The following is a 27208-nucleotide window of genomic DNA, read 5'->3' on the forward strand; positions in this document are numbered from 1 at the left end:
TCTTAAAGCTGGATTGAGCATGCCCAGGTTGTTCCTGGTGGCCCTTGTGCAGCTGGTCCCACTGGGGATGAGGGACATGAGTTCCTGGGTCAGCTCCTCCTGTGCATCTGCATCCTTACTGGGACAGGGCTTTTTCTCCAGTATCAGACTGACTCCCTTGCTGTAACACATAATTTTAATTTCTTGTCATGAATGTGAGTGGGAATGAGTTATTTTAATTTTTTTTCAGCAGATCTTTCCATACTTTGAGGAGTCTTGTCCTCAAAGCCTTCCTGAGGGAGCTCCTTGTTTCTTACAGCCCTGCCCTGGGCTCACATTTGTTGCCTTGCTCCTGCTCCCCTTCTCAGGGGTTCCCTGGGTGATCAGTGCCACCAAGGTGCCCTTTCCCTGCACTGTGTGAGCACTTAGTGCACCCCCAGCCATGCACTTTGCATGTAAAGTTAAGCCATTACCCTAAATAACAGATGCATTTTACCAATCTGATAATTGGTGGTACCTTTGACCAGGGTGCAAGGGAGAATTTGCCATGCTTACACAAAATCATTTTCCTTGTTTATCACAGCATGATTTAAGTACCTGGTGCTGTTAGTGGTGTTTGATTAGGTTGCATGCTATATAATTTTAAGTACAGTGTGTGTGGTAGTTGCATAACACAAATTAAAGTCTGAAATACAGGAGTTGTATATGTGAAAGTCGTAGAGATCTTTTCCACTCTAATTAGCTTCTTTCCAGAAGAAAAGAAAAAAAAAAAAAAAAAAGCATCAAAAAATGCAGTTCAGTGTGTAGTAGAAGATGAAGCCTTGTGTGGGCTGGAGCAGTGCCGCATGATGGAGCATCATTTTGGGTTGTACAGAGCTGTGTCTCTTCCCTGCAGCACTGAGCTCCTGTGAAGAATCTGGATTTTCCTGAGGCATTTGGCAATCCTGAGGGCAGCAAGTGCACAGGGTATGGTGGGAGGAGTTGCTGTCTCTCTCCTCTGTGCCCAGCTTGTCCAAACCCTCTTGGCACAAGCTTGGGCTCCCCTTCCAGAGCTCAGCATCAGTCCCTGCCCAAGGGACACAGACTTGTGTCCTTGGCACAGCCCTGTGAAGGGGACTGCTCCTGGCTTACCATCTGAAATTATTCGAGTTATGAGTACCTTGGGGCTAGGCCTGGTAGGATTTTCTGTTATTTTCCTTTTGCACCAAATGGTACAGGGAGGCTATGAGTCTCAGGTTGTCAGCACAGAAACAGGCCCTGGAGCTGACCTGGGTGTGAATAGGACAATGCAGGTGCCTGGGCAGCCCAGGCTTCTGCAGAGGCATTTGCAGCCAAAGGGATTTGAGTGGGCTGTGGGCAAATACTCAGAAGTGCTTTGAGTTGTGACAGTGATTGTGGCACCATCACCTCCTATCAAATGAATCAGCAGGAGAGAAGTCTTTCTTTGGCCCAGGGCTAGTTAGTTTAATTAAAGGTCTGTTGCTCTTGCAGAATTTTGATGTTGTCAGCTAAGTTGGTTGCTTAAATGATGTAATGTTGTTATGCCTATTTTTCCTCGAATCTAAATTTCTGTGGCATAAGTAACAGGATGAAATGATCTGTTGCTGTCTGTGGAGAGCTGATGAGAAACAAGTGGTGGAGATGGTGGGTAGGCACTTAGAACTGGCAGGGGATCCTCTGGGAGACCTGATGGTTTTGCTGCAAATTGTAGGTGCCAAGGCTGTACCAGCAACTGGCCTCGTGTGGCACAGTGGGGAGATGGCCACCACCAGCTCAGCACCTGTTTATTAAAATAACCTTGGCATCTAGTTTATCCATTCTCAGGGGATTGTGATTTGTATCTGGCTTTTTCTCAAATTAATAAAAATCTGTTTACACATCTTGGGGATGAATTTTCTCTAGGCCTTTGCTTATCCAAAAATCTTCAATAACTTTAAGTGATGGTTTGAATGATGGCCTTTTCTCTCAGTCTGAACTGCTGGACCCTAGTAGGGACCAAAACAACATCCTTAAATTTTAAGCCTCTGTTCTTCCATGCATGCAGATTTCTCATGGCCCACCTTTTGATTTTTTTTTTAATGTCGTGTTCTGATCCCAAGCCCTGGTTTTTTGAAACCTATACTTTCTTGTGAACTATCTTATGTTTCCACTGGAGGTAGAAATGCTTTTCAGTGCCCCATCCCAAGGAGCCTGGTGGTTGTTGGCAGTGGCTGTTCATGAGTAGCTGCAAGAAATGCTGCAGTGGCCACCTGGTTCCCTCAAACTTGCTCCTGAGGACTGTGACCCACAGCCACGTGGACACTGGAGTGGGGTTTGGCTTGTGCCATTGCTGGCACTTCACTTGCATTTGTGCTGCTCCAGTGCCCCATCCCAGCTGAGATCCAGCCCTTCTTTGCAGCCTGAGCTCTTTTCTCATGCTCACAGCCATGAACATTTGCCTCGTGCAGCTGCTGGGACTGACTTAATGCAGTTCTGTACTCATCAAAGGCACTCATCAGGACTGGAGGCTTTTTGGCTTCCTGGCTGCTTCTGTCAGTAGTTCCTATTAACACTAATGGAAATCACACTCTTGGCATCAGCAGCACAGCACCCCCTGTGCTGTGCTCTGCTGTCTGACAGGAGTGAAATTGTGGGGGTAATTCCTTCTGCATCACACAGAGATTTTACTGCAAGGGGTCTTGCTGTCACTTCATAAGTACTGTGCCAGCTTAATGTTCTGTTATTTTCTTTCTTGGGAAGAGCCTGTAAAGCTGAGGAGTGTGGTGGTGGTTAATGCTGGTTCTCAGGCACCAAGAATAAGGGAAGAAAAGTCTTTTTTTGAATTCCAGCCTTTGACACAGTGCTTCAGAGGCTTTCCCTGTGGCCCTCCGTAGCCACAGGGTATGTTGTTTTCTCTTCAGCAGCAGCCCCTGAGCAGGAAATGCAGTCTCTGTCACCCACCCAAATGTCAGCCTGTAGGCAAAGAGGATTTGTGCACAGCTTAGCAGAGGGCTCAGCTACCAGCCCCATTCAGAAATCTCCTTGGTCTCCAAAACGGGCTGAGGGGTGCCTTGCTCTTACTGACTCATGTTGTGCAGGCTCTGGGTTGCTCAGATAAGCATCTTTATTCTATCATGTTCTTGCTGTTAGCCTGCAATGTGGCAAAGGCTTCTGTCTTTCTTTGTTGGCTTTTTTTTTCCTGATGTTATCTTCAGTTTCTTTGCTTCTCCATTGTACCAGGAAGAATTGGGATTTGCTTTGCATGTTTAAAGCACATTTCTTTAAAAAATGTCCAAGGAATTAATCAGAAAGCTCAAAAATAGTGCATGGTTTGTAAAGAAGTAGTCACAGTTCAAAAGATTAAAGGAAATAAAAATTTCTATTTGCCACCTAAATTTAAGGGGAGCTTTAGTGCATCCTGGGAGATAACATCAGAGAGAAAATGAAATTGCAAAGACAGACATCAACCAGAAGGAGTGACTTGTGCCCAGCAGTTCTGCATTCAGGTTTGGGGAACTTTGCTCCTGGTAAACACTTGGGCTTTTAGGCAGTGAAGGCAAAAGTATTTTCTCCAGGCCTGGAGCTGATGGGCAGGAGTGCTGAAGTTCTCAAGTGACTTCTGTTGCCAGCTTCCCTGGCATTTTTTTCCCAATATTTCCTAGTGAGGAAGATTTTATTGCTACAACATGCACAATATCTGACTTCCCAAGCCCACAGCCAGGGTTTCAGCTGGAGTCTGGCAGCTTTCTCTGCTGCGTGGGTCAAGCCAAGGGCAGAAACCTGGCTGGAAATGAGTTGGAGGTGGAACAAAGTTTCCCACCAGTTTTTCCTTCTCTTGTCAGTGTAGGCAGGATACTTGCCCACTCAAGAAACCATTGTGTGTAAAACTCTGAAGTTTGGAAACTGCAGACAAGGAGGGGCTGGATGGCAAAGTATCATTGGCATTGCTGGAGGAAGCCCTGCCAGCGTGGAATGAAAAGGAACAGGCTTGTTTGTGCTGCTTTTGGCATTTCCCCTTTGTGCACGCCCCAGCCTGGCCCAGCTTTCTTGGTCACAGTTCAGCCTGGTCTCTTCTTCATGATGTTTGAGGCCAGAGGAGCTGCATGAGCCAGTGCAGCTGGTACCTGGCATCCTCGACCTGCACACCCCGTGGGCTCCCTGCCCATCTCCCAGCATGCCTACTCCCTCATCCAGCTGCCTGGGAAGCTGATCCAGGCTGCTGGTGTTCCAGAGGGCTGGGAAAGCATTTGTCTCTGAAGCAGCTGTCAATCAGGGCTGCCTGTTGTGGAGCAGGCTGTGTGGGCCCCCTCTGCAGCGTGTGTCATGCCAGAGGAGAAGCCATCGCTGCCTGTGCTGGTGCTGGCTCAGCAATCAGCACCAGGAGTGAAACTCCAAGCTCCTTTCATTCAAATATTTTGGGGCATTTTCAGGTAAGTGACTGCGTTCCCACATCCTGAGTTCTACAGCTTTTCTTTAAGCAATATTTATGATTGGTGTTTTTCCTTCCAATTTCTGCGGGTACCAGTTATCTCTAATTCTTCAGCGTAGGCTGAGCTTCTAATAGGAATGTTTGAGTTAAAAAAAAAAATAAAAAAGGCAATCCATGCTGTGGGCTGAGGTGAGGTGGGATTGTCTGTGCATGTACAGCATACTGTTTTATGGGATCAGAGTAACATGGAGTAATGTGGCTCAGCTGCCACCAAGCTCTGGGATCTGCCACCTGCACAGACCTGTGTTTCCAGGACATAGCTCACTCCTCACACTTATTGGGAGGAGGAAAATGAGAGTATTGATTCAATGCATTGTCCTCAATTGTGGAGCTTATTTTCCTTTTTTTTTTATGATTTTGGCTGTTATGGTTTCAGTGATCTCTTGCAGGGCTTCTAGAAGCAGAAGGGAAGCTCCAGGATAGAGAATGCTGTAGGCAAATGCTAGCACAATTGTCTTTTATAAAGAATAATTTTATTTTGTCTTTTTCTGTATGCCCACATGTTTTTCTGCTCCTACAAGCACTCCTCTGAAATTATATGCTTCAGTTCTGCAGTAGCTTTGCTGCCTTTTGGGGGGGGTGGTTTCAGCTTGAACTCTTAATGTATAGCCAAACTCATTACTTGATGCTGCAACAGGCAATTCTTCCCTCCTGCTCTTTGGGACAATGTTCTGCTCTCTTTGTGCGCAGCCTGCTCTCCTCCCTCCTCCTGGATCTTTTAGCCACTGTAAGGTAGTGTAAGACACATAGGAAATCTGGATTTTGAGCTTGGACAACATATTCTGGGGGTGTGTTGAAGAGGATATTTACTCCATCTGTGACATCCCCTTCTGCTGCAGGTCAGTGTTCTTGGGGCATCAGCTTGCAATCCTTCTGCACAACCCACAGCAAATGAGGAGCAGAGACAGTTCATCTGATGGGGAGAGGATAGCAGGGGGCCCTGACCCTCCCAGCAGAAATGCACAGAGCTCATCTTTCACTCAAAGCCCTTAAAATTATTCTGCCTCAAGCCCAAAGCAGAAAAATGAATATTTCTTCTTTTGGAGACATCCTGCAATACACTACACTTCACAGGAATCCTTAAAACAGCTTTCCTGGCTTAAATGAGAGTTTTTAATGTGTAGGCATGTGTTTTTGGAGAGGATTTTTATGTAGGGCCATGTGCAACTGCTTTGTTGAAAATTGCCAGACTTTAGAGAGTTAATATACTGAGGCATTACAGCGGTGGTACCAAACTTTTGGGTTTGTTAGGAAAGTTGGATGTTTCAAACTAATATCTCTAACCTTTGGCCAAAAAAAAAAAAAAGCCCCACAGGCCATCAGGGGTACAGAAAAAGGCACTTTTTAGGTGTTTTGGGGTGTTGGTTGGTTGGTTGGTTGGTTGGTTTTTTACATCCAGTTTACCAGTGCTGTGTCTCCAGGCTGATGGGAAGGTGTTTGGATCAGACCAGGTCTGGCTGCATTGCTCCCTGTGCCCCAGAGCCAACAGGAAGGATTTGTGCACTTGGGTGCTGCTGCTGCTGGGGCTGGGCTTTGGGGTTCTTTAGCTCTAATTAAACTTGGCAGGAGGTAAAAGGCAAAAGACAGCCAGCATGATGGCCAGAGGCACCAAGGGCAGAGGGCTGCTTGCTCAGGGGGCCAGGATGTCCCTCTTGCCTCAGCCAGGTCCCCAGGGATGATTCAGTCATGGCTGTGGTGTTGATTCTCTCATTTCACCTGTGGGGTTTGCATGGGGAAGGTCCCAGTGCCAAGCTGTGCCCAGCTCAGGTGCTCACCCCTGTCCTTGCACTGCTTCCCCAGGGCATCTCCCTGGGTTGCAAGGCTCAGACTGATCACTGCACACTCCAGAGCCTGTCAGCCAGCAAATGGCCTTTCCCTTGTCTTGAAAGCCTTCATGCCTAATTTCATGCAAGCAGCTAATTGTCCCTTTGCAGATGCCAGTGTGGGCCCTACCCACACTGCACACGGGCTGTGTGTGTGCCATGAAACCTAGCTGGGTTTCATTTATGCTTACAGCCTAAAGCTGAGAAAAGGTCACTGCTTCCTCCAGCTTTCCCTGTCAAGTGAATGTGCTCCAAGCCTGGAAATCTGAGCACTTGCTTGCACGAAACCACCCTTGGGGCTGTGTCCCCATGGGGCTTCCGTCCCATCTCTGTGATGCCTCAGATAATTTGCAAGATTTGTTTTGCCCCTTTGTTTTCAGCCTCCTGACAGAAACTGGCTCCAAAGACTAGAACTGTGGGAAACTAACTGGATAATTTTAACAGTTCTTTTATTTAAATAATAGTAAATCACCCCAGTGGAATGATGCTATTGCAGATGAATTTCCCAGATGTCTTTGAAGGAGCAGACAGACATTCTTAGCTATTCCAGGTACATCCCAGCCATCCTGTGAAGGTATATTCCCATGTCTCTGCCTGGTGGTGGGCATGGAAAGTTGAAATGCTGTTTTCTTGCAGTAGTTTGTTGCCTCAGAACAAACTACCTTTAAATAAACTTTCTCCTCCAGCTCCAAACAACATGCCCTTGTAAAATCTGATATTACTCACTTTAGCAGGAAATGTGAGGTGGAGGAGGACATACACTACAGTTTCACACCTTTTCTCTTGTTTTTCCATCTAGAAACAAATTCTGTTCTGGCTTGACTGATTGATTGAACCTTTTTCAAGCGCTGTCTGAAGGAGACAGCTTCTACTGGATCAGAGATGTATTTGGCTCTTACACAGATTTTCTTAAAATCTGGAGTGTTTTCTTTCTTTTTGTTTGTTTCTTGGAACTCGTGGCAGATGCACAGAATAAGGGAAGATTTCAAACATGACAAGCTGTACTTAGCCAGAGCCATGGTGTGTAGTAGGTCACGTCTCTTAGTGGGCTGCTTTGAAAATGTGCTTTCTTTGGAAAAGAAATATTGCTCAGACCTGCATCTGCTTCCTCTTCTGCTCCAGCAGCCCAATTTCATGTTGATTCAGACAGAAGCCCTCTGGTTTGGGGGCTGGTGGTTTCCTCAGCTCTTGGCAGGGGCAGCATGGGCATATGGGGTGCCCACAGCAGGGCTCACCATTTCAGCCCAGTCTGCCTGGGAGCTCCTCTTCATTTCTTGCCATCTTGTTCATTCCCATCAAAGACATTCCCTCCCCTGCTAACTCTGCCAGGCTGAAACCAGCATTTTCACAGAGGCTGGGACGCACCAGGAGTCCTTGATTCTCCATTCATTTGTCTGCCACTTCAGCTCAGTAAGAACTGTTTTTAAAATAGCTTGTGACACGGAGGAGAGGCAGAGTTTAATGATGAAAATGATGCAAAAATAACACCAGTGATGGTAGATGTGCTTTTTTTTTACTTTAAAAAAGAATAGAGAGAAGCCTGGGTTTCTTGTTTGGACATCTGAAGTGTCGGTAGGAGATCTTTTAGCTCTGATTGTTTAATATTTTTAAGTCAGCATGAACAGCTGTATACATTAACCAGGAAAGATGATTGGCTTCTGCAGTCTGTAAGGTCTGCCTGGAATAGGAACACAGAGATGGAAATAGTACAAATAGTGATTTAAAAGTGTCTCTAAATGTAGCTTGCTTTTCTTCTTGGATATGCACCATCCTAGTCTGTGAGAGGCTCTCAATCTTTTCGTGCATGTAGCCACTTATGGAGAGAAACAAATGGGAAATGCAGCACAGAGGGATCAGACAAAGGGGCGTGTTGGACAGCAAGGATGTGCCTGAATCCCAGAACCCCCAGCAGAGACCATCTTTTGTTCCCACCTCATCCCTCACCCCTCTTTGTGGATCAGTTAGTTTATGGATATGTCACTGTCCTTAGATTGTGCCTGGGATCTCCAAACCCACAATATGCTGGGCCATTAAGGGTTAATAATTAAGTTAATTATTATGGATGATTATTAAGTAACTCCAGTAAGGGGGACTGATTTTCAGAGTGCTGAACTTTCCAAATAACACTGGCCCAGGTCGTGCACAGAGGTTCTGTGCTCTTAGTTACTCCTCAGGAGGGGCTGGCAGTGTTCCTGGTCAAAGGGGTACTGGCCACCATTGATCAGTGCTGTAAAACCACCACTTATATACAATTCTTTCTTTTGGGCACCTGGGAATTGAATTTTTGAATGCTCCCTTGTAGCACTTGCAAGAGATTTTTCACATTTTTTTTATTATCAAATAAATTCAGTATCAGCTATCTATTGCAGGTGATTGAATGAGAGGTTTTGCATACCTGTGGTGGTGACAGAGCAGGAGGCTTAGGGCTTTGCAGCCATTGGGAAATAGATGTGTAATATCCATACCCCAAACTGTCTTTTTTACTTCCTTTCCATCAGGCTCTGAACATTGAAGTTCTGAAACTTGTCCTCAGAATATTCTGAAATAAATATAAATTCTAGTAGGATCATAGCCCAGCCTGTTCCTGACTTTTCCAAGGGTCTGGACATGACTGTCTCATGGAGAAGGACCTGTGATAATTCTCCAGCTTCCCACCTGCCTCCTCCACTGCAGCACACCAAGGTCTTGAGGCATGAAAGGATGGGAGGTAACGTCTCAGAAGCTGTGTCACATTAACACTCACAGGCTTCCATAGACCATGTGTTGTTTTCCATCCAACAGAAAAAAAGGAGTGAAAATTTTACTTTCCAAGACTGCCTGTGATGCTCCAGAGGAGAAGGAAGATCTTCCCTCAATCCTTTTTCCTGGGTTGAGCATTTTTTGAGGTCTCAGAGCAGCAGTGCACTGTATGTACCACATGTACTGCACTAGTGGAGCGAAAGGGCAAGGCCAAGCCATGTCTGTAGCATTTACAGAGAGTTCCTACAGCAGTCAGAGCAAACATGTCTCAGAGTGCCCCTCTGGCCAGGCCCTTGCGAGCAGGGTTTGCTGGAGCAGGCTGTGTAATGGTTCTGTTAGTGGCCCTCAGGACTTGAAGTTAATCAGACAGGGACTGGAGCTGGGAGGGAATAAGAAAGATATTTGAGCTAGGGAGAGGAGGAGATAATCCAGCTGCAGAATCCAGCCTGGGAGTAAAGGGATTTTTGGGCACCCAAAGGGGCCTCCAGTGTTGGGGAACTTTTCTTGTCCCTCTGCCCATTCTACACAGCCTCCATTCTGCCTCCTGGATTTATTTCCTAGCTGTATTTCTGCTAGTATTTTTATGGGTTTGTTTTTTCTGTTTTATTAACAGAGCAGCTGCACTTTTACTACAGGCAGCATGACGCTGGGCTTTCTGCTGAAAGCTGCCACATCACCATGATGTGTTTTACCCAGCAGAGCTCACCAGGCAAGGTTCCCGGCACAGCAGAAGTCACCAGGGAGGTTCCTCAGAGCAGAAATCACCCCTCAGCCCATCCTCAGTCACTGGCCTAGTATTTCATCATTGCTATTTCTTGCTTCTGTTTTGTGCTGGCTTCTCTATTCTTCTAAGATCAAAGTCATATTTTTATTAGCAGTAAAAAAGTAGGGGCCTATATCTGTTTGATCATATGCAGAAAGATACCCAGCAGGGCTAGCTTACTCTGTTGGATCTGTCACAGACTCACTCTGCTAATGGCCTGCTTAGGTAAAATAAGATCAAAAGGTGGAAAAAGTTCCAAGTTTTCTGTGCTCTTGTCAGGTGGCTCCATCTTGGGGTTACTTGCCAGCACATCAGCTGCAGAGGAGGGACCAGCCAGGAGGAGACACACAGGAAAAAGAAACTTGCAGGCAGGAGCAGAATTTCCTGATTGGAATCACAGCTGAGCCACCTGGTCTAGTGGGAGGGGTGCCTGCCCATGACAGAGGGGGTGGAGCTGAATGATCTTTGAGGTCCCTTCCAACCCAAACAATTCTCTGATTCTGTGATGTTAATGGAAAAGGGGGACCCTTTGCAGGGGAGAGATGCAAGGGTGGTGTGTGAATGTTGGATGGATACCCCTGGTACAAACAAAGACAGCAAGTGAAGCAGGCTGTGGCAAGGTATCTTTTGATGTACCTGCCTCTGGGCTTGCTCTGTGGTGGCAGGTTGAAAAAGGAAGGTGTAGCTTGGAAAGCACAAGGGAAAAGTCATCATGGCAAGGCCCAGTCCCAAATCCTGGGTTTGCTTTCCTTTTTTAGCATTGTGCACCACAGCGTTTCAGAAAGTAGGAGCAGCCATAATAGCATTTTAGGTCTTTCATGTATGTCAAAGTGTGCCTAGCTGGCAGAGTGAATCATAGAAAAGAAATATACTCGGGGTTTGAGAGGATAAAAAAACACATCCATGTATTTCAGAGAGCAACTCGGAGCCTGTGCTTTGTCTCTCCAATAAATCTGCTACTGGATGTAGTCTGGGACAGTGGAAAGAGGAGATCTGCACTGCTTGATCTAGAGCCTCTGTGTCTGCAGCTGGCTTAACCAAAGGGATTGATGTTTTGCTTTCCCATACTTAATGCAGCAATTCTTGAGCCTCTTTACAGGAGAAATGTTCCAGCAAGTGCCAAAATCATTTACCACTCACTGCTTGTGCTGCAAGGCTGCTGGACTTTGCTCATAATAACAGAGGTAGTGAGAGGTCCTGGCAGGGGTTGGAGCTGGTGCTGTGGGGAGGCAGGCTGGGTGCTAGCTCTGTGGCTGGGCAGAGGAAGGGGCTTTCTTCCTCTGCAGGCTGCTCTAGTGGGTTTTCTGTCCCCTTTGGTCACATTGCTGAAGCAGATATTTACCCTTAGGTCAGGAAATACTGTTCTTGTGTTCTTGGGCTGCTCAAGTGAGAGGCTGGTTCAGTCTCTGACCTCCAAATCGGTGCTGGTGTGTAAGGACCCAGGAGCTGTTTGCATTGTTTGTGCTCAAACCCAGCTGATCTCTGAGCACAGGGCAGGTGGGCATGTAGGAGAGTTTCTCCCAGAGGATCCCCATGGCTCTGACCCATCCCCAACATCACAGGTGGGCTGAGCAGACAGGGCATGAGCTGCTCCAGGCAGGAGTTGTTTGTCCTGTTCACTGCCCACGTGTGCAAACCCAGCCGTGGTCATGGTGCAGTCATTTTCTCTGCCACAAATCAGCTGGACACCTCTCCTGAGAGAGGAGTAGGTGACACTGGGGTGGCTTGCCAGGACCATGCCTTTTTCTTGTTTGCCACTCACAAAGGATGGTGTGGCTGGAGAGTGGGTGGCCAGTGTGGATTCATCAGGGCCTGTAAAGCACTGGACCAAGGGAGAGGCAGCAAATCAAGCACCCACAAAGAGGGAATTGCACAGGCAGCAGGAAAACAGTGGGTGTGTGCACAGGGATCTGCATATGGTCAGACTGCAAGGGTATCCCTGGAAGGATGCATGGTGGCTATCAGGAACCAAAGCACAAGAAGCTCTTTCTGGTAAAAAGTATTAAATTTCTCTGAAACAGCCAGAAAAGGAGCTGTTAGGTGGCTGGGAACAGTTTCCTGAGACTGCCAATTAACACTGGTTGTGTGTGTGAGCAGTGAAAAGCAGCAGTGTTCAGCTGTTTGCAGAGCAGCCACATCTGCTCAGGAGAGTGTGCAATTAAAACCCCAAATGCTGGGGCTGTGAGTCACCCCACCTGTGGCCCTCTCGTGTAGCAGGGAAATCAGCATCAGCAGCGGGACAACCTGATACATTCTCCTAGTGCAAAATAACCTGATTTTTTCTTTCTAGTCTCGTGCCCATTGCTGGTGCCTCTGGCCTCTCTCCTGAGACCAGTGCTTGGCTGCTCTGGCCTCCTCCCTCCTCCTTCCCTCCCACATTGCTGGTGCTGTAACTGGTTTCCTGGCTGTAAAAGCAGCAATGATGAGAGATGCTCATTTGGTTGGTTTAGATTTTTCCTAAATCACCTGGTGCTGAGGAGTAATGAAATATTTATTACATGTTACAAAACCAAACCCAGAGCAACAGCACAGTGAGCAGTTAAATATTCCTCCTTCCTTCCCTGCAGTGATCCCTGAGCAGCAGGTGCCCTAAGCAGGAAGAGCTCAGTGCTGCTCATGGCTGTCTGCTGCTGGGCTTTCTGGACAAAAGGCAGAGGTGCTTGCCCTGGGAATTACCTGCAGTCTGTGCCCTGGGAGTTACCTGCAGTCCTCAGCTGAAATGATTCCTGTGGGACATGGATGATGCTGATGGGCTGAGCCATTAGGGATGTGTTGCAGTGCTGTGATGCACCCTCATGTCCTGCCTGCAGGAAAGAGCCCTCAGTGGGATGTGCAGTGTGCAAGGGCTCTGTGAGGCGTCAGTGCACTGAAACATTCAGTCCCTGATCAGAGGTGTTCACGTGTGGCAGAGAAGGGGGTCACTTCTCAACCACAGGGTGCCTTTCACTTGGGAACATCCTTCCACAGAGCCCAAATCTGATTGATTTCAGCAGCCTCACATTGATGGCCAGGGCTTTATTAGCAGTTTGAGTGTCTGTACAGGTGTGAATGTGCTATGCTGCAGCTTGCTACATACTGACAGATTCAGGAATCTGCAGTCTAGGATGGCCCTTCCTTCCAAATCATCTGTTGGTTATGGTAGCTGTAGCATAATGGAGGTTGCAGGAAAGTTCTAGAAGTCCCTGGCCCAATTTCCCTGTTCAAAGCAGGGCTCCCTCTCAAACCAGATAATTTTCATGCAGTCAGGCTGTGGAAATTTGCAAGGCTGGAGATGCTACAATCTCCCTGGGCCCGTTTTGGTGCTGTACTTATTCCTATTCCTATATGCTGAGACTCAGCAAAGCATTCTGGAGAGAGGATGGCTCAGTGAGGCACATTGCTGTGTATAACTTTGTTCAGGGAAGTTTTCTGTGGCAAACAGCTCCTCTTTGCAGTGCTTGTGCTTCCCTGGTGTAGGTGAAGGAGGCTGGAGATGATGTGCAGAGATGGTGCCAGCTGTTCACTGGCTGGAACACTTTGGAGAAGGTGCCATGGCTCCCTGCATTCACGTTTGCACTTGGCTCTGAGTCAGACTGAGTATGTGCAAAAATAACACAGAGCAAGAAAGCTGCTGGTGAATGTTTGTCCTGAAGATGCTGATGTTCTGTTTGCTGGGATCTGCATCAAGTAAATTCATTGTGATTTGCTTGTGGCAGGTGGGTCTTTGGTCAGGTCTCTAAATTCTGCTGGGCATGTGGTTTTTCTTAACAAATTAGACCAAGAAGGTAGGAATCATGTAGGTCCCATGTCTAGTCACTGGTGAGCTCTTCCCATAATGTCATCTGTTATGGAAAAGACATCTGCCAAGCTTCTTATCAAAAGCCATGCAATCCACAAGGGATGCCAAGCCAAAAGCTCCATGGGTGCTATGCCTGGTCCCTGTGCCAGGAGTTCACTCATCAGTTGATTACCGTTTTTAATATGCCTGCAACTTAATATATCTGGCAACTTAAATTCTCCCAGACAGGTAAAGGTCTAGAAAACACTTTGCTGCATAAGCACATCACAGTATTAACTTGGGAGAGTTCTCTTAGGTCCAGAGTGCTGTGTTCTGTGATCCCTCTGGAATGCAGAAACGACTATTTGTTTTTTAATGGCTCACACATGAGAAGCAGTTGTAAGGGGACATCAGAGAGATTTGGAGAAGTGAGGGAAGGTAAAGAGAATTAACCTCTTGAATCCACCAGTTCTCTTGTTTACTCCCAGCTCTCCTGTGTGATGGCACTTGGACTGGTTTGCATGGGAGGCAGTGAGGCTGTGCCCCCAACATCCACACCCCTGCTGGGCTTGCAGCCTAACAGGGTTTCACCTCCTGCCACAGCTGGTGTGAAGGGTGTGGTGTTGCACTGATGTCCCTCTAAGTGGAAATAATTCTGCTGTTCTCTGCTATTTGTGAGCACCCTGTGGAAGGTAACTGAGTGGCCTTACTGGATCTGCAGAAGCTGTTGGCTTGCTTTATGTGGATTTCTAGCTTATCACTGGTGCTTCTAATTACAGGAGATAAAATAACACCCCTGCCTTTAAAGCACTTAAGCTTCCAGTTGAGTGTTCAGGGCACGTGCTCTTTTAAGCCTGTGGCTGCGTTAGTGGCATCACTTGGCACTGCCAAGGCTCTGGAGAGTGATTCTGGTGCTGACTGCCCCCCTGCCTTGTTCCAGCCTGTGCTGGGAGGTGCAGCCTCCCCGCTGCCCCAGAAGTGTTTCTGGGATTTGGCAGCAATGCCTCATGGGGAAGGCAAGAGGCATAAAATAGGAGGTGAATCGTGTTGGGCACATTTGGTTGACCTGCAGGTCTGGTCTCCTCTGCTCCCTTGTGGTATGGCTTTCTGCACCAGGTGTTTGCTGCTGTGCTGCAGAAGCTGAGTTTAATATGCCAACAGTTCAATTGTGTCTCAGATGAGCTGCCTCCTTGATGCCATCCCTCACAGTGGCACTGCCATGGATCAATGCCCACTGCTGCCTCCTGGTCTGGCGGGGGTGTCAGACTGAGGGTCCTGTGAGCTGAGGAATGGACTGTGTTGCAGCCAGGTGTGATCGGACAGGATCTCCTTTTCCCTGGATGGGGAACAAGCTGGCATACAGCTTGGCTGAGGAGGAGGCAGCTGACACTCTCCTAGAGACAGATCTGATGATTCATTTCCACAGCCCCCAGGAGCTTGCGTGTGAGCTGCGTATTGGGAATTTCTAGGAATTTCAAGGAGCATCATTCCTTCTGAAGGTAGCCCATTCAGTAGTGAGGAAGGAGGATAGAATACTGCTGCTAGATGGCATTATAGGAATTGAACAAACAAGGACTTTTGGAGGTTGTCCTAAGAAATAACCTGAACACAAAAATGTAATAAATATGCCATGCATGTTGTTAAAATCCCAAATGAAAATCCTCTTGGCTGAGAGTAGCTGTGCTCTTAGTATGTCTTTCTGTGTGCCTCAGCAGCAGATTTCAAGATTACCTGTAGTTTTTCCTGTTTCTTTTCTTGTTTTTTTAAAGCATGTGTTGCCCTGTAATTTCTTCCTGACATTCAAAATGCTTGCTAATACAAAACTGTCAATACATTTAATTAACATCTTGCCTTTTGCTTCTTCAAGATAATTAAATGATTAATAAAAACAGACCTAGCACCTTCCCACAGGTGTCCTTGTTCACTGCATTGTCTCTGGTTCCTCTTATCATTGACCCAGTTTTCAATTCCATCAGCTCAGATGGGTTTGGAGCCTGTTGTGCGTGCTGCCCAAGGGTCTAGGGTGCTGTTGGCAAACACCCAAAAGGGGTTTTGGTTGCCTGACATGGCAGATAGGATCTAATTTTTGATCCTAAGAATCTGCCATCCTAAAAGCCGTAAGTTTTTGGCAGTGCTTTTTCTCTGGGCTCATGGCTCAAGGCTGAGGTGGGTCAGGCTAAGGGATGGTCCTTTACTGCAGCCCTGTAATGCTGAGCTTTGTTGCACATGTCAGACCCTGTGAAGTCTGGGCTGATGTTTTGGGGGTGGGTTTGACCCACCTTTGCAGCACCCACAAGGTGGTGAAGGCTGTTCCATGTTTTCTAAAGCAGAGCATAGCAAGTCTCACTTTGTCACTTTGATGAACACTTCTCCATTAGCAGCTGGATAATCCCAGATTATCACATCAAATTGCTATTGCTCACTAACCCCCCTCAGCGTGGTGCTGAGGCATTAAATACCAGTGTTCATGATGTTCACTACTGCAGTCCCCAAACACCTCACACAGCACATCATGATTGTAGCTGCAGTGATATTTATCCCTGCATTTTCCAAGTGGTCCCTCTCCTGCTTTTTATCACTAGTGGTGTTTACCAGGTGTCATTATGCTCTAGTTGTTAGAATCTATGCAGTTTTTTTATACTTTATTCAAAGCCATTTAGACACTTAGAACCATTAATTTTATCATTCTCTTCCATTCTAATGGGATAGTTTCTTCCACTGGCATACAAATGAGGAAAAAAGACACTTGTCTAGACTTTTTGGTCACAAATAAATACCTACCCTAATTCTTACTGCTCTCCTTTCCCTTTAAGTTTGAAGTTGCAATATACACATATTGTTTGCTTCCTTCTGTCAAAATTAATTTTTATCCTTGAATGTGAGGTAACCCCACAGTAAACCAGCCCCAGCTACATTTCAGCCCCTGCAGTTTTTCAGCATGAGTGTTGTCTACATCTTAAGATGTTAGACTGGCATTGCTGATGCATTACTTATGTGCCTGCTGTGACTTTGTCTGCATTGTAAACTGAAGAGGTGGGATTTTAGCTATGTCTGGTTTTAAACTGACAGATAAATTGCAAAAATAATGGCATGTTATCTTACAGGGCTATACAAGTTATACAGGTTATACAGGTTATACAAGTTATTCCTGGACAGGAAGTGTTTTGAGCAGCAAAGAGACAGCAGAGAAAGTCCTTGCTAGGGAAAGGAGAACAGGTTTGCTCTCATAGGATCTCAACATTAAATTCTTTCACCACCGGTTTTGACTGATGTTTTGTATGTGAAAAGCCAAAAGAAATGAACAAAATGAGCAAGGAGAAAAACAAAAACCAAACAAAACCCAACAGCTAGCTTGCAAGGCTTTCCATTTGGTTTGAAATCTCAGCTTCTAAAGGGGAGGAGAGGCTGAGTGGGAAAGGGTTGCACCAAAACAGATTCTTGCAAGCACTCACACAGCAGCTTGCTTTTGAATTGAGTATACCTGAAGTAGTAAAATTCTTGTGTGCATTTTCTGATGGCAGAGTTGTTTAGAAATGATGCTTGGGGTGAATTCAGGTGCTTGTGATGCCTAAATGCATGTTATAAACACCCCAATAAGGTACTGCAGATCACTTACTGGGTTTTGTCCCTCGTACATAAACCTTTTTTGACCAATTTTCTTCTTTTGGCATGTTTTACAGATAAGTAAGCAGCAGCTCCAGACAATCAAAGATCGTTTCCAGGCCTTTCTCAATGGAGAAACCCAGATTGTGGCAGATGAAGCATTTATAAATGCTGTCCAGAGCTACTATGAGGTAAGGAGAGGCAATGCTCTTATGAATCCCTGTCCTTGTTCCTATTCACAGGTGGGGTTGAATTCTGAATTAATGGTTTGTCCATTATCACACAGTATGGAGCAAAGGCAAATGCAAATTGGCTTCTGGTAGATCAAAATGTTTGGGAGGTTCAGGGTTTGAATGTAAACTATGGAACAACCATAGCAACCCCCATGCCATGGTGTTTCCTTATAGGGAGACTGCCCTTCCTTTGAGCTGGAAAATAATTTCCTGATACTTTTGAACTGTGTATTTTAAAACAGGGAAGATGGCAAAACCAGTAAAATCAATGTCATGTGCTCCATGTGAAAAATACCAAGAGAAATCTGGGCAGCACATTCAGTTCTTGCAGAAGCTTTTGCATTGTGTCCAACTGACTTTGGGATTTTCAGCATGAGTCTTGTCTTTTCTCTTTGGCCTGACAAGTGCTACAAAGCAAAGGGGGAGTGAGGAGGATGTGCATCTACAAAACTAGATGATACCAGAGAATGTGAAATATTGTTCATAATTGTGCAAAAGAATAATTATGCATATCTGCCTTTGTATGCAGCCCATAATGCTGCCTTTTCTATCTCTGCTTAGAAGGAAAGAGTTTCTGGTTTTGAAGGAAATCAGTGCTTGTCATTTCTATGAGGAGTGTTGTTTATTTTTTTGCTACCCTTTCTGCAAACCACTTCTCTTTCTCCCTAGAGCTATTCTGTCATTGAAGGTGAAGATTTTTAATTGCCTACGTAAAATATTTCTCTAGAAGTGCAATCTAAGAGGGGACAAAAATCAGATACTAAAACTGAAGAGAATTGTAACTGTATAGGATAGGACAGCAGCTGCTTCTGTGTAAGGAAAGCACAAATTATCTCTGGATTAACTCTGTTGAACCAGTCTAGTAGTTCCTGCTACATCATTCTCTATACAGGAAGGAAGCCAAGAGTCATTTACATCTTTTATCAGAAAAGAAATTGCCAAGGGATCATCACATCTTCACTGAACATGTGCTCTCAAAGAAAGTTTTCAAGATGGAGTGAGCCGTGTTTTAGGATGCAAGAGCAGCATAATCTGTTCAGATAAGATTATTGGGCAGGGAAAAGGAAACTGGTTGAAACCAGGCAAAATATACACCCCTGTTTCACTGCTGGTCTGGCTGAGTGTTGTCAGCTTCAGAAGTCCAGTTCTGTGTAAATGCTCCAAGTTACCAAACTGAAAAAGAGCAGTAGATTAGCACTAGATGTACACAAGCCCATGTGCTCAAGTGGACCCTCCGCTGGCTCTGTCCTGCTTAAAACAGGCCACATGAAGTGTAATGCATCACTCTGTGTCCTTTAGCTCAACTTTCTTTTTCTTCTTTTTATCTGTTGTTCTCCTTTAATTGATGGCTGTGTGCTGTCAGCTTCTGTGCAGCTGAACCTTGCCTCTGTGGCTCCTCCTGGGCACCAGCTGCAGAGGCACAAGGCAAAGCCTTGCCACAGAAAGCCTCTGTCCCTCAGAGCCTGAGCAGTGTTCCCTGCTGAGAGTGTTCCCCCTTCTTCTCTGCAGAGATGTGCCCCCTTGGTTGATCCATTGTGCAAATCACTCTGCTTATCTCAGCTCCTGCAAATCTCAGTTTTATTCAATTAACTGTCCTTCTGCTGGGTTCTATCTAGAAATCAGCATTGACTGATTTATAAATCTGCAAGATGGCTTGGAAAACACACGGCTGAAACTGATAATCTCTGTGCAGGACATGGCTGATGTTTCTAGAAGGTCCACGTATTAATGGTGCAGGATAAGTTCATTACTTGGAAATGATTGGCTTTTTGCAGAGAAAAAAAAGATAAGGGTGACATTGTAGGTCAGAAATGCGTTTGCTGTTGCCCTGAATGTGTTTGCATGGCCACGTTTTGCTGTTAATTCTGGCTGTCAGGGTAAGCATGTGGTTGTCAGTCTCAGGCTAGTTCACAGGCTGCTATCAAATTAAAGAATTGAGTGATCTGCTACTGCTCTGCAAAGCAGCGCTGTGCCTGCAGGAATGCTGCAGACCCGTGTGCACAGACAGGCCCAGCATACTCCAACACACTGCAGGGGAGCTTTTCTCAGCTCCTTTGACTTCTAATGAGTAAAGCTTTGTCTGTCACCAGCACATTTTGCAGCAGTCACTTCAGTGCATGTGATAGAAGTGCTTCATTAGCCCCATTTCCACTCTGCTGTGGGCAGACAGAGACACGGTGGCATGGTGGGCTCATCTGTGGGTGTGGCAGGAGGTGCCTGACCCACCTCCTGGAGGTCAGGTCCATTCTGCAAGATTTGCTGTGTGCACCCCTGCTAGGATTTTGTTCTAGGCAAAACTTGGCTCCTGGCAACCCTACTAAGCTGTCCTACAGCCAGGCAATTCACCTGGTGTTTTCTACAGCAAACAGGACAGAACACTTTTTTTTTTCCTTTTTTTAAATCTTCCTATTTCATGATTTCTGCTGCTTTGTGTCTGACTGGTGCTCCCCTGTGCCTGCCTCCCTGCCGGTGCAGCCTTTTTTTCCTCTGCTGGCTGCTGCTCCACACCCAGGGAGGAAGAATCAGGGCTGAGGGAATATGGGGAGCCAGATCCCACTGCTCAGGATGCTGGAGGTGAGGACCATGGATAACAACAGCCCTGGTAGGTATGGGAAGTGATTAGCACTGTCACACAGGTTCAGGCCTGGGCACCTGGTATGGATGAGGGGACATGGGAGCCCAGGAGGGGCAGGTCACTGTGACCTCCCATCATTTCCTGCAGTCAGTGTGCTAATAAAAATTGACTTGGTTGCATCAGGAGCTTGGCTCTCACCCATTACTTGAAAGCACCTGCACACACCTGGGGCATTATCACTCATATTTAATCTCCACAAGGAAATGAAGCCCATGCTGCTGTTGTTTCAGCACGGACTGAAGAGGTTGCTGGTGGCATTCTGCCTGTCTTGTCTGCAGGGAGTGAGAGCTCCCATGGTGATACTGGAAGGAAATGGCTCAGCTCTTCCTCAGCATCATTTTTGGTCTGGTCCTTGGACAAAACCCACTGCTACTGCCAAGAGATGCCTGTGCCATCAAGCATCTGGGAACATGGAGTACAATATTGCTGAATGGTATATAAAAAATAAATCTGTCACATCCTTAGGTCATCCTCAAGCTCTTTAATTATTGAGAGCTGACAGATACACTCCTGTGAGGGCACAGCTTCCTTCTTCCCAAGCTGCTGTATGCATCAGTTCTCAGCATTATTAATAAAACAGCAGTTTTCTTACTGGTTATTGTTTGCTCTTCTGTGTTCAGGGCTTGGGAGAGGAGAGCCAACACAAAATCCGTTTGACTCTCTAACCCTTCAGCTCTGTGTTGCTCTCAGGACATCTGTGGTCTGTGGGAGTCTGTCATGTTTTGACCCTTTTGCTGCTCTTGCAGTGGGAAGAACATCTTTATGAAATGTCCTCTCCCTCCCTTTCTCCTGCTGTCTGTGCCCTGCATCTCTGCAAAGGTTCAAGCCATGCTGAACCATCTTGCACTTCCCATTCCTGTGTCAGCAGGGCAGACAGCAAGGATCTTCTCTGGTGTAGTAGAGTTAGGGTGCAAACCTGGTCCTTGAAGAGGTTTTTTAGGGGTCTGGCTACCAGAATAAATCCAGTGCAGTAATGTTGGGTTCAGTAAGATGACACTGCTCCCTCTAAGAGGGCAGAACTTGGTTAGGTGAATGTAGTTGTGCAAAAACTTCCTTATTAAAACATCAGATGGAACAAAATAAAATCCTGTTTTCCCAAAGTGGACTTATGTATCTGGTGAGGTGTGACCATAACATCACATCAAGTCCTAATTGCATCAAAATATTTCATTGTAATGGAGGTAAAGCAGAAGCTTCACCTGATTTCATTACACTTCCCAAAGTTCAGCTGAAACCTCTGACAACATGTGGCAGTAGAGTGAGGAGCTGGAGAATGTCCTGGCAGTCAATAAGCAGCTCCCCAGCAGCAAAACCACCTTTGGTGGTACTTAAGGTGGATTTTTTTCCAACTTCAACCATTTGAAACCCCCCTTTTCTTTGCAGGTGTTCCTGAAGAGCGACCGCGTTGCCAGGATGGTGCAGAGCGGGGGCTGCTCGGCGAATGATTCCCGGGAGGTCTTCAAGAAGCACATCGAGAAGAGAGTGCGCAGCCTGCCCGAGATCGATGGCCTCAGCAAGGAGACAGTGCTGAGCTCCTGGATGGCAAAGTTTGATGCCATTTACCGTGGGGAGGAGGATCCCCGCAAGCAGCAGGCCAGGATGACAGCGAGTGCTGCCTCGGAGCTCATCCTCAGCAAGGAGCAGCTCTATGAGATGTTCCAGAACATTTTGGGGATCAAGAAGTTTGAGCACCAGCTTCTGTACAATGCGTGTCAGGTAAGGTGGGAATGGAAGAGGGTTTTTGGGGAAGGCTTGCCATGCTATTATGAACTGGAAGCTTTGTCTGAGCAGATTCTTTTGGAGAGAACTTCTACCAAGAAAGAGGGGGTTGGTTTATGGTGGGACTTCTGCACTGCCAGTGTTGTTCTGGCTATCCAAGTTGGCCTCCTTCTCTTGCTCATTTTCTTGCTCAGTTCCATAGGATTGCTGAGATGGGAAAATTTTATTCCTCAGCTCTGTATCTGGTGAGCAGGTCTCTGAGGTGTTAAGTGGGCTGTTTGCCTGTGGCTTGTTTGTCTTCCTGTGTCACATCACCAGTCTGAATGACAGAGGTTCTTACAACCTGAGATATCAGTCTCAGAGTCCCTGGGGTGGGTGGCTTATGCAGACTTGCCCAGTGAGGTTATACAGGTTCTCCCTAAGTAAAGGGAGCTCTGTGATCCCTGCATGCCTGTGGTGGAAGGAAGGAACATCCCAAAGTCCCATGGCCTCAGGATAGCTCTGCTTGCACTTGGAAACCTTTCCCATTCCTCTCTTTCTACCCCAGAAGGGCCAGCTCTCCAGAGTTGCACAGCCAGGACTCTGCAGTGCTGCTTGTGTTTCCAGAGCTCTTGCTGAGGGCTGTCAGTGGCTATCCAGACTGCTGGTGACCCAGATTACAGTCCCCTGCTATTGGATATAAATATCACAGTGGGATAAAGGATGCCAGAGTCACAGAGAGTAAGGTGTGGAAAGTTTTTGGAGGAGGAGCAGACCACAGTCTTTTCCCTGTAATACAAGGCTTCAGCTTCTTATTGAAATGAATGCATTTGAGACCAATTCTGTCTGTCTTCTGTCTAGACATTTCCAATTTTTTTTAAGACACAGAGAATTATGTTTGATCTGTTTTTACTCCTGTAAAGAGCCTTAGTTATCTTGCATTTGTTGTTCTTCATCTCAAACCTTAATGACAGAGTGGGGAGAGGATAATAAATGTCCCTGAGTAATATATCTTCATAGCAAAAACTGCAGTGGCTGTCATGAATTTTGTTTACACAGATTTTGTGCCTCCATCCTCTGTTGGAAGAATTCTTTAAAATCAAAACCATAATGTTTTCAGTGATGTGTCAAGAACTGAGTCAGTTCTGCTGTGTTTTGGTTTATTTTTTGACTCAAACCAACTCCAGCCCTGTGTCTGTCTGACCTGTGCTTTGCTAAGGACCAGGGTGAGCGTGTGTGTGATCCTTCCCTCCTGGTTTGTGCTTCCCACTGAGGCAGAAAACAGTGTTTGATCACAGCTGCCCTGCTCTGTGGTCTCTGCTCGTTAGAATCTTTCTGGCTGACACTGTGAACCCAGAGGCTGCTCCCTGCAAATCGCCCTGTTGCATCAAGCAGTCTTTTTCCTGCATGAGTTCCTGGTTTTAGTCCTGGAGGATTTAATTCTGGGTCTTTTGTAATACTTGAAGGGAGTAAACCTGTAATTTAAGCTTTTACAGGAAGACATAATTTCTGGTGACAGCTGGAATTAGCATGGAAGTTACTCTGTTTTTAATACCTGGATAGTGAGGATTAGCTATGCAGAAGGGAAAGCCCTTTGTGCAATGCATTCATCAGAAAGCTGCAGGGTCAGCAGTCATGGAGCAGCTGGGTGTTTTCCTGGGATGCAGTGGCAGTGGTTAAAGTGCTGTGGGGAGAGACCCTGCCCCTTGGGGAACAGGTCACTGCTGCTCCCTCTCCCTCTGCAGAGCAGCCAGGGAAACCACAGGTTTTGCTCTGAGAACCCTTCTTTGGATGCCACTCTGGTCATGTCATCCAGGCTGTACCAGCAGGGTCTTTGGAGCTCTGTGGCCAGCAGCAGATGCTTTGTATTTCTCTCTGGCCATGAAGCACAGAAATTGCTGTTCACCATTACTCTTTCTGCAGGGACTCATCCATTGCTTGCAGCCAATCTGTTGGGGGTAGTTATGAGCTTCTCAGTGGTAATTTGGTATGGTATAAGCGACACTTTTTTTGACCTGTTCTTGTCTGCCATGCTTGGGAGGAATTGGAAAAAGCAGCCTTTTCCTTGGCAGGCTGTGTGAATGCCATCACTCTCTCCAGAGTGGCAGCACTGTGCTGTTCATGCAGTTTATCAGTCACCTGTGATTCGAAAAGCAAAGCCCATTGTCTTCTGTGGAGGGGCTGGCTGGCCTGTGCTCTCCCTTGCCTTGGTGTGCAGGCTGAAATTGCCCAGAGGCTGTGCAAGGAGACAAGGGGTGGCAAGGCTGTGCCTAGTTGTCCTCCTAGTTGTCTTCTGTTTGGCACTGAGAGCCCCAAACACTGCTGGTAGTTCTGTGGTCTGAAAGTAGATGCTTTTCTCTACAGCCTCCTGTTACATCACACTCATTGCATAATGATTGCATCACTGGGACTGCATTTCCATTCACTTCTGAGATAATATTTTGTTTGTGCAGAAGGAGGATGATTTCTAAAGAGATTTTTTAAATACAGTAGCCCCAGGGAGCATGAGATAAGTGTATTCTTAATGTGATAGCAGTGATTTAGCAGGATCTGAAATAGCAGTTATTGATAGCAAGATATTAATGCAGTTGGAAAGGCTTTTAGGAAACAAAGATGGGAAGAAGTGTTGTAGCAGCATAGTTGTGAAGATTCCAGTGTTGTTAAGCACAAACTCTGACTAGAACATTTTAAATAATACACGAGTCTTTCACTCTTTGCATAACACATGCCACGTGGCTTGGTGTTTCTGCTCCGCTGGAGTCAGCATGGGAATTGAGCATCTCTGGCCCCAGCAGCAAGCTCCTCTGCTCTGTGAGAGGTGGTAGAGGGAGAAATGTGTTTCAGTCTGGTTTTTCTGGTCCAGAACCTGTTGGCAAGACTTAAATTTAGCTCTTCTGCTTTGTAATTAACCTGTGGCTGTGGAAGAGTACAAGAGGAGCTGTTTTCTGTATGTGTTGGGCAATTCCAAACTTGGGTTCTTGCTGCAGTTGACATTTCCTAGGGTACTCTATTTCCTGCTGACCTTCATGAGCATCTCTGAAATCAGGCTGTGGTGTTCTCCCTGTCTTGTTCTTTCCCAGCCGTAGGGCAGTGATTTACTTTTCTGTCTCAAGCTGTGTTTGGAAGTCATTTTTAGCTACAGTGAGGAGAGCCAGAGCTGGTACAGTGCTGTTCAGTTAATCCTGCAGCAGGAGCAGATGTTCAGATCTGTCTGTGATGAGCTGTGCAAGTCCATCCTCCTGCTTCAGAGGAAGAGTGGGCTCTCCCTGCAGAACTGCCTGAACTCTCAGGATTCACAGTCAGACTTTCTCTGCATTCCCAGGCCTGAAGTGTCCCATATACTGTGACGGAATAACCTGTCCAAGCATAATTCCCTTAGATGTAAGGTTTGAAAGCAAATAACTAAATATAGGCATATCTGACCTGCTGAGTGATACTAATACATGGTCGTGGTTTTTCAGCATCTATTTCTGTCCATCCATGTAGAAGGCAAAACATCAGAGAAGTGTGCATGTGTGGGTGGGCTGCAGCACACACCAGGTGTCATTGCTGTCTGGCTATTTCATGTAAAGGCATAAAGACATCTCACCAGTGCAATTGGAGTTGTTTCATAAGTTTTGGGGCCCTGTGATTTTAACTAGGAAACATTTCAACCCAAATTTTCTCAAATGGAGCTGGCTTAAAACTAGAATTCACTGTTTTGACATTTATTTTCGCAGCTGAATTAGGACACTATGTCCAAAGGCTGACATTTCTCACATAGCAGAAAGTTCCCCTGCCAAAATAAACTAACTCAAGTGTTTGATTTTAGCTCAAGTCAGTATTAGAAATGATTTGCTGAGGTGGTGTCCTGCCTTCTGCCCCTCTCTCATCTCTGCAGTTCGTGTGGTTCTACCCAACATGGTTTCTTCACTTGCTCTGGTGTGTTGAGCCCCTCACGTGCCCATCCCATGCCCAGCATGTGTCAATCATGTGCCTGGCACACAGTCACAGGGCCATCCTGTACCCAGTGTGTGCCAAACACGTGGCATGAGCTGACTTTGCTGACTTAGCTCAAAGTTGGAGACATCTCCTTAAAAATACTTCCTAAATCCATTCTGTTTGCAGAGAAGCTGTAGTGGTACTTGGAAACTGCAGCCCAAGTAGGGGCAGAAACTCATGTGAGGCACTGTGACAGCCCAGACAGTGAGATGAAGGCTAAGGTCACCTCAGAATAAATGGTTGATTTATTGTGTGTATCCTCTCCAGATCAAGTATTTCATTTGGCTTGTTGTGATGAGGAATTCCCTGCCATGCCCTGCAATGAGCAATGAGTCCAGGTTTGTTGTGCACAGTGTGGAGTTACCTGTCTGTGCACATCCCTGTCCCTTCAGTTCAGGGCCTCAGGGGATTAGGATCAGATCCCTCCCTTCTGCTCCCTGTTTAAGAAACACAAAACAATTCCTTTTTATTCTAGCATCATCTTGAAGCTCAATGTCTGTTAAATATGTATCTGCAGTTCTGAGCATGTAAGCACTAACTCTGGCTGTAATGACCCCTTTGAAAGGGTGGGAGGGCTTGGACCCCAGAGCCCCCTACAAACAGCCTGTCCTGGGGATGGTGAGAACCAGTGAGCCTCCATGGGCTCCTCTCTCCAAGGCTGGATGCATGTGCCATGGACAACCTGCAGCTTTGGCCAGCACTGCTCTCCCCCTTGAAAATCCCCAGGGCATCAGCCTTACCCTGTGGCTTTTCCCCTTCTTTCACTATTTAAAACTCCTTTTGATAGCTCCACCTATTTTCACTCTGTAAGCGTCATCCCCACCCCGCCTTCTCCCTTCCACTTAAAACAAAACCACGACTAATAAAAATGGGTTAAAGTGGTTTAGAGATGATAAAAAGCCTCAAACCCCATAAAGCATCACGGTCTGTTTTCAGGAATTCTGTATTTATTTCCATGGAAACGGAAATGGCAGCCTGGAGCCTTCTGCAGGGTTGTAATTACTGCTGCAGCAGCTGCAGCTTCCTGTCAGGCCCGAGCAGCTCCCAGGGCCTGCTGTGGTTTAGTGCCCAGTGGGAAATTGGAAAAGGAAAAGCTCTGGGAAGTAAATGAAATCTTCCCTGTCCTAACAGCACAACGTAGATACTCACGTGGTCCTGTGGGGAGGAGGAGCAGCTGCCCTTCTCCATCAGCTCAGCCTGCAATGTGTTGAAGAACGATTTTGGCATGTGGAGGGACAGTGCAGTGTCAGGGGTGAGGATGGTGTCTGGCTCTGCTGGGCCCTCAGTTGCCAGGTACATCCTTTGGGAGGGGTTTGCTGATGGAGGTTACCCAGGAGCCACAGAGAGGTGCCATGATTGTGCCACAGAAACAGTGACTCTGTGTGGTTCCTATGTGGGATGCATTGTTTGATATCTGTAATTTGGAGCAGGAGGGGTGGTTGAGATGGGACATCTGCCAGCTCCAGCATCTAGTGAGACCTCAGCCAGTTGGAGGGACATTTCAGGGCAGTGAGCAGGGTGGCCCTGCC

At 46.5% G+C, this 27208-nt stretch overlaps 1 protein-coding gene across 12 annotated transcripts in view; it reads left to right on the forward strand.

The window, feature by feature from the left end:
• Positions 1 to 27208, forward strand: part of CADPS (calcium dependent secretion activator) — a 203218-nt gene that overhangs the window by 22765 nt on the left and 153245 nt on the right. For all 12 annotated transcript variants that reach the window (XM_058031860.1, XM_058031862.1, XM_058031867.1 and 9 more), the window contains exons 2-3: positions 17210 to 17323; positions 21384 to 21716. In XM_058031860.1, the coding sequence (XP_057887843.1) occupies positions 17210 to 17323; positions 21384 to 21716 (447 nt within the window). The remainder of the gene's footprint in view (positions 1 to 17209; positions 17324 to 21383; positions 21717 to 27208) is intronic.

Source organism: Melospiza georgiana, chromosome 11 (genome assembly GCF_028018845.1).
Source record: "Melospiza georgiana isolate bMelGeo1 chromosome 11, bMelGeo1.pri, whole genome shotgun sequence".
NCBI classification, from domain to species: domain Eukaryota; kingdom Metazoa; phylum Chordata; class Aves; order Passeriformes; family Passerellidae; genus Melospiza; species Melospiza georgiana.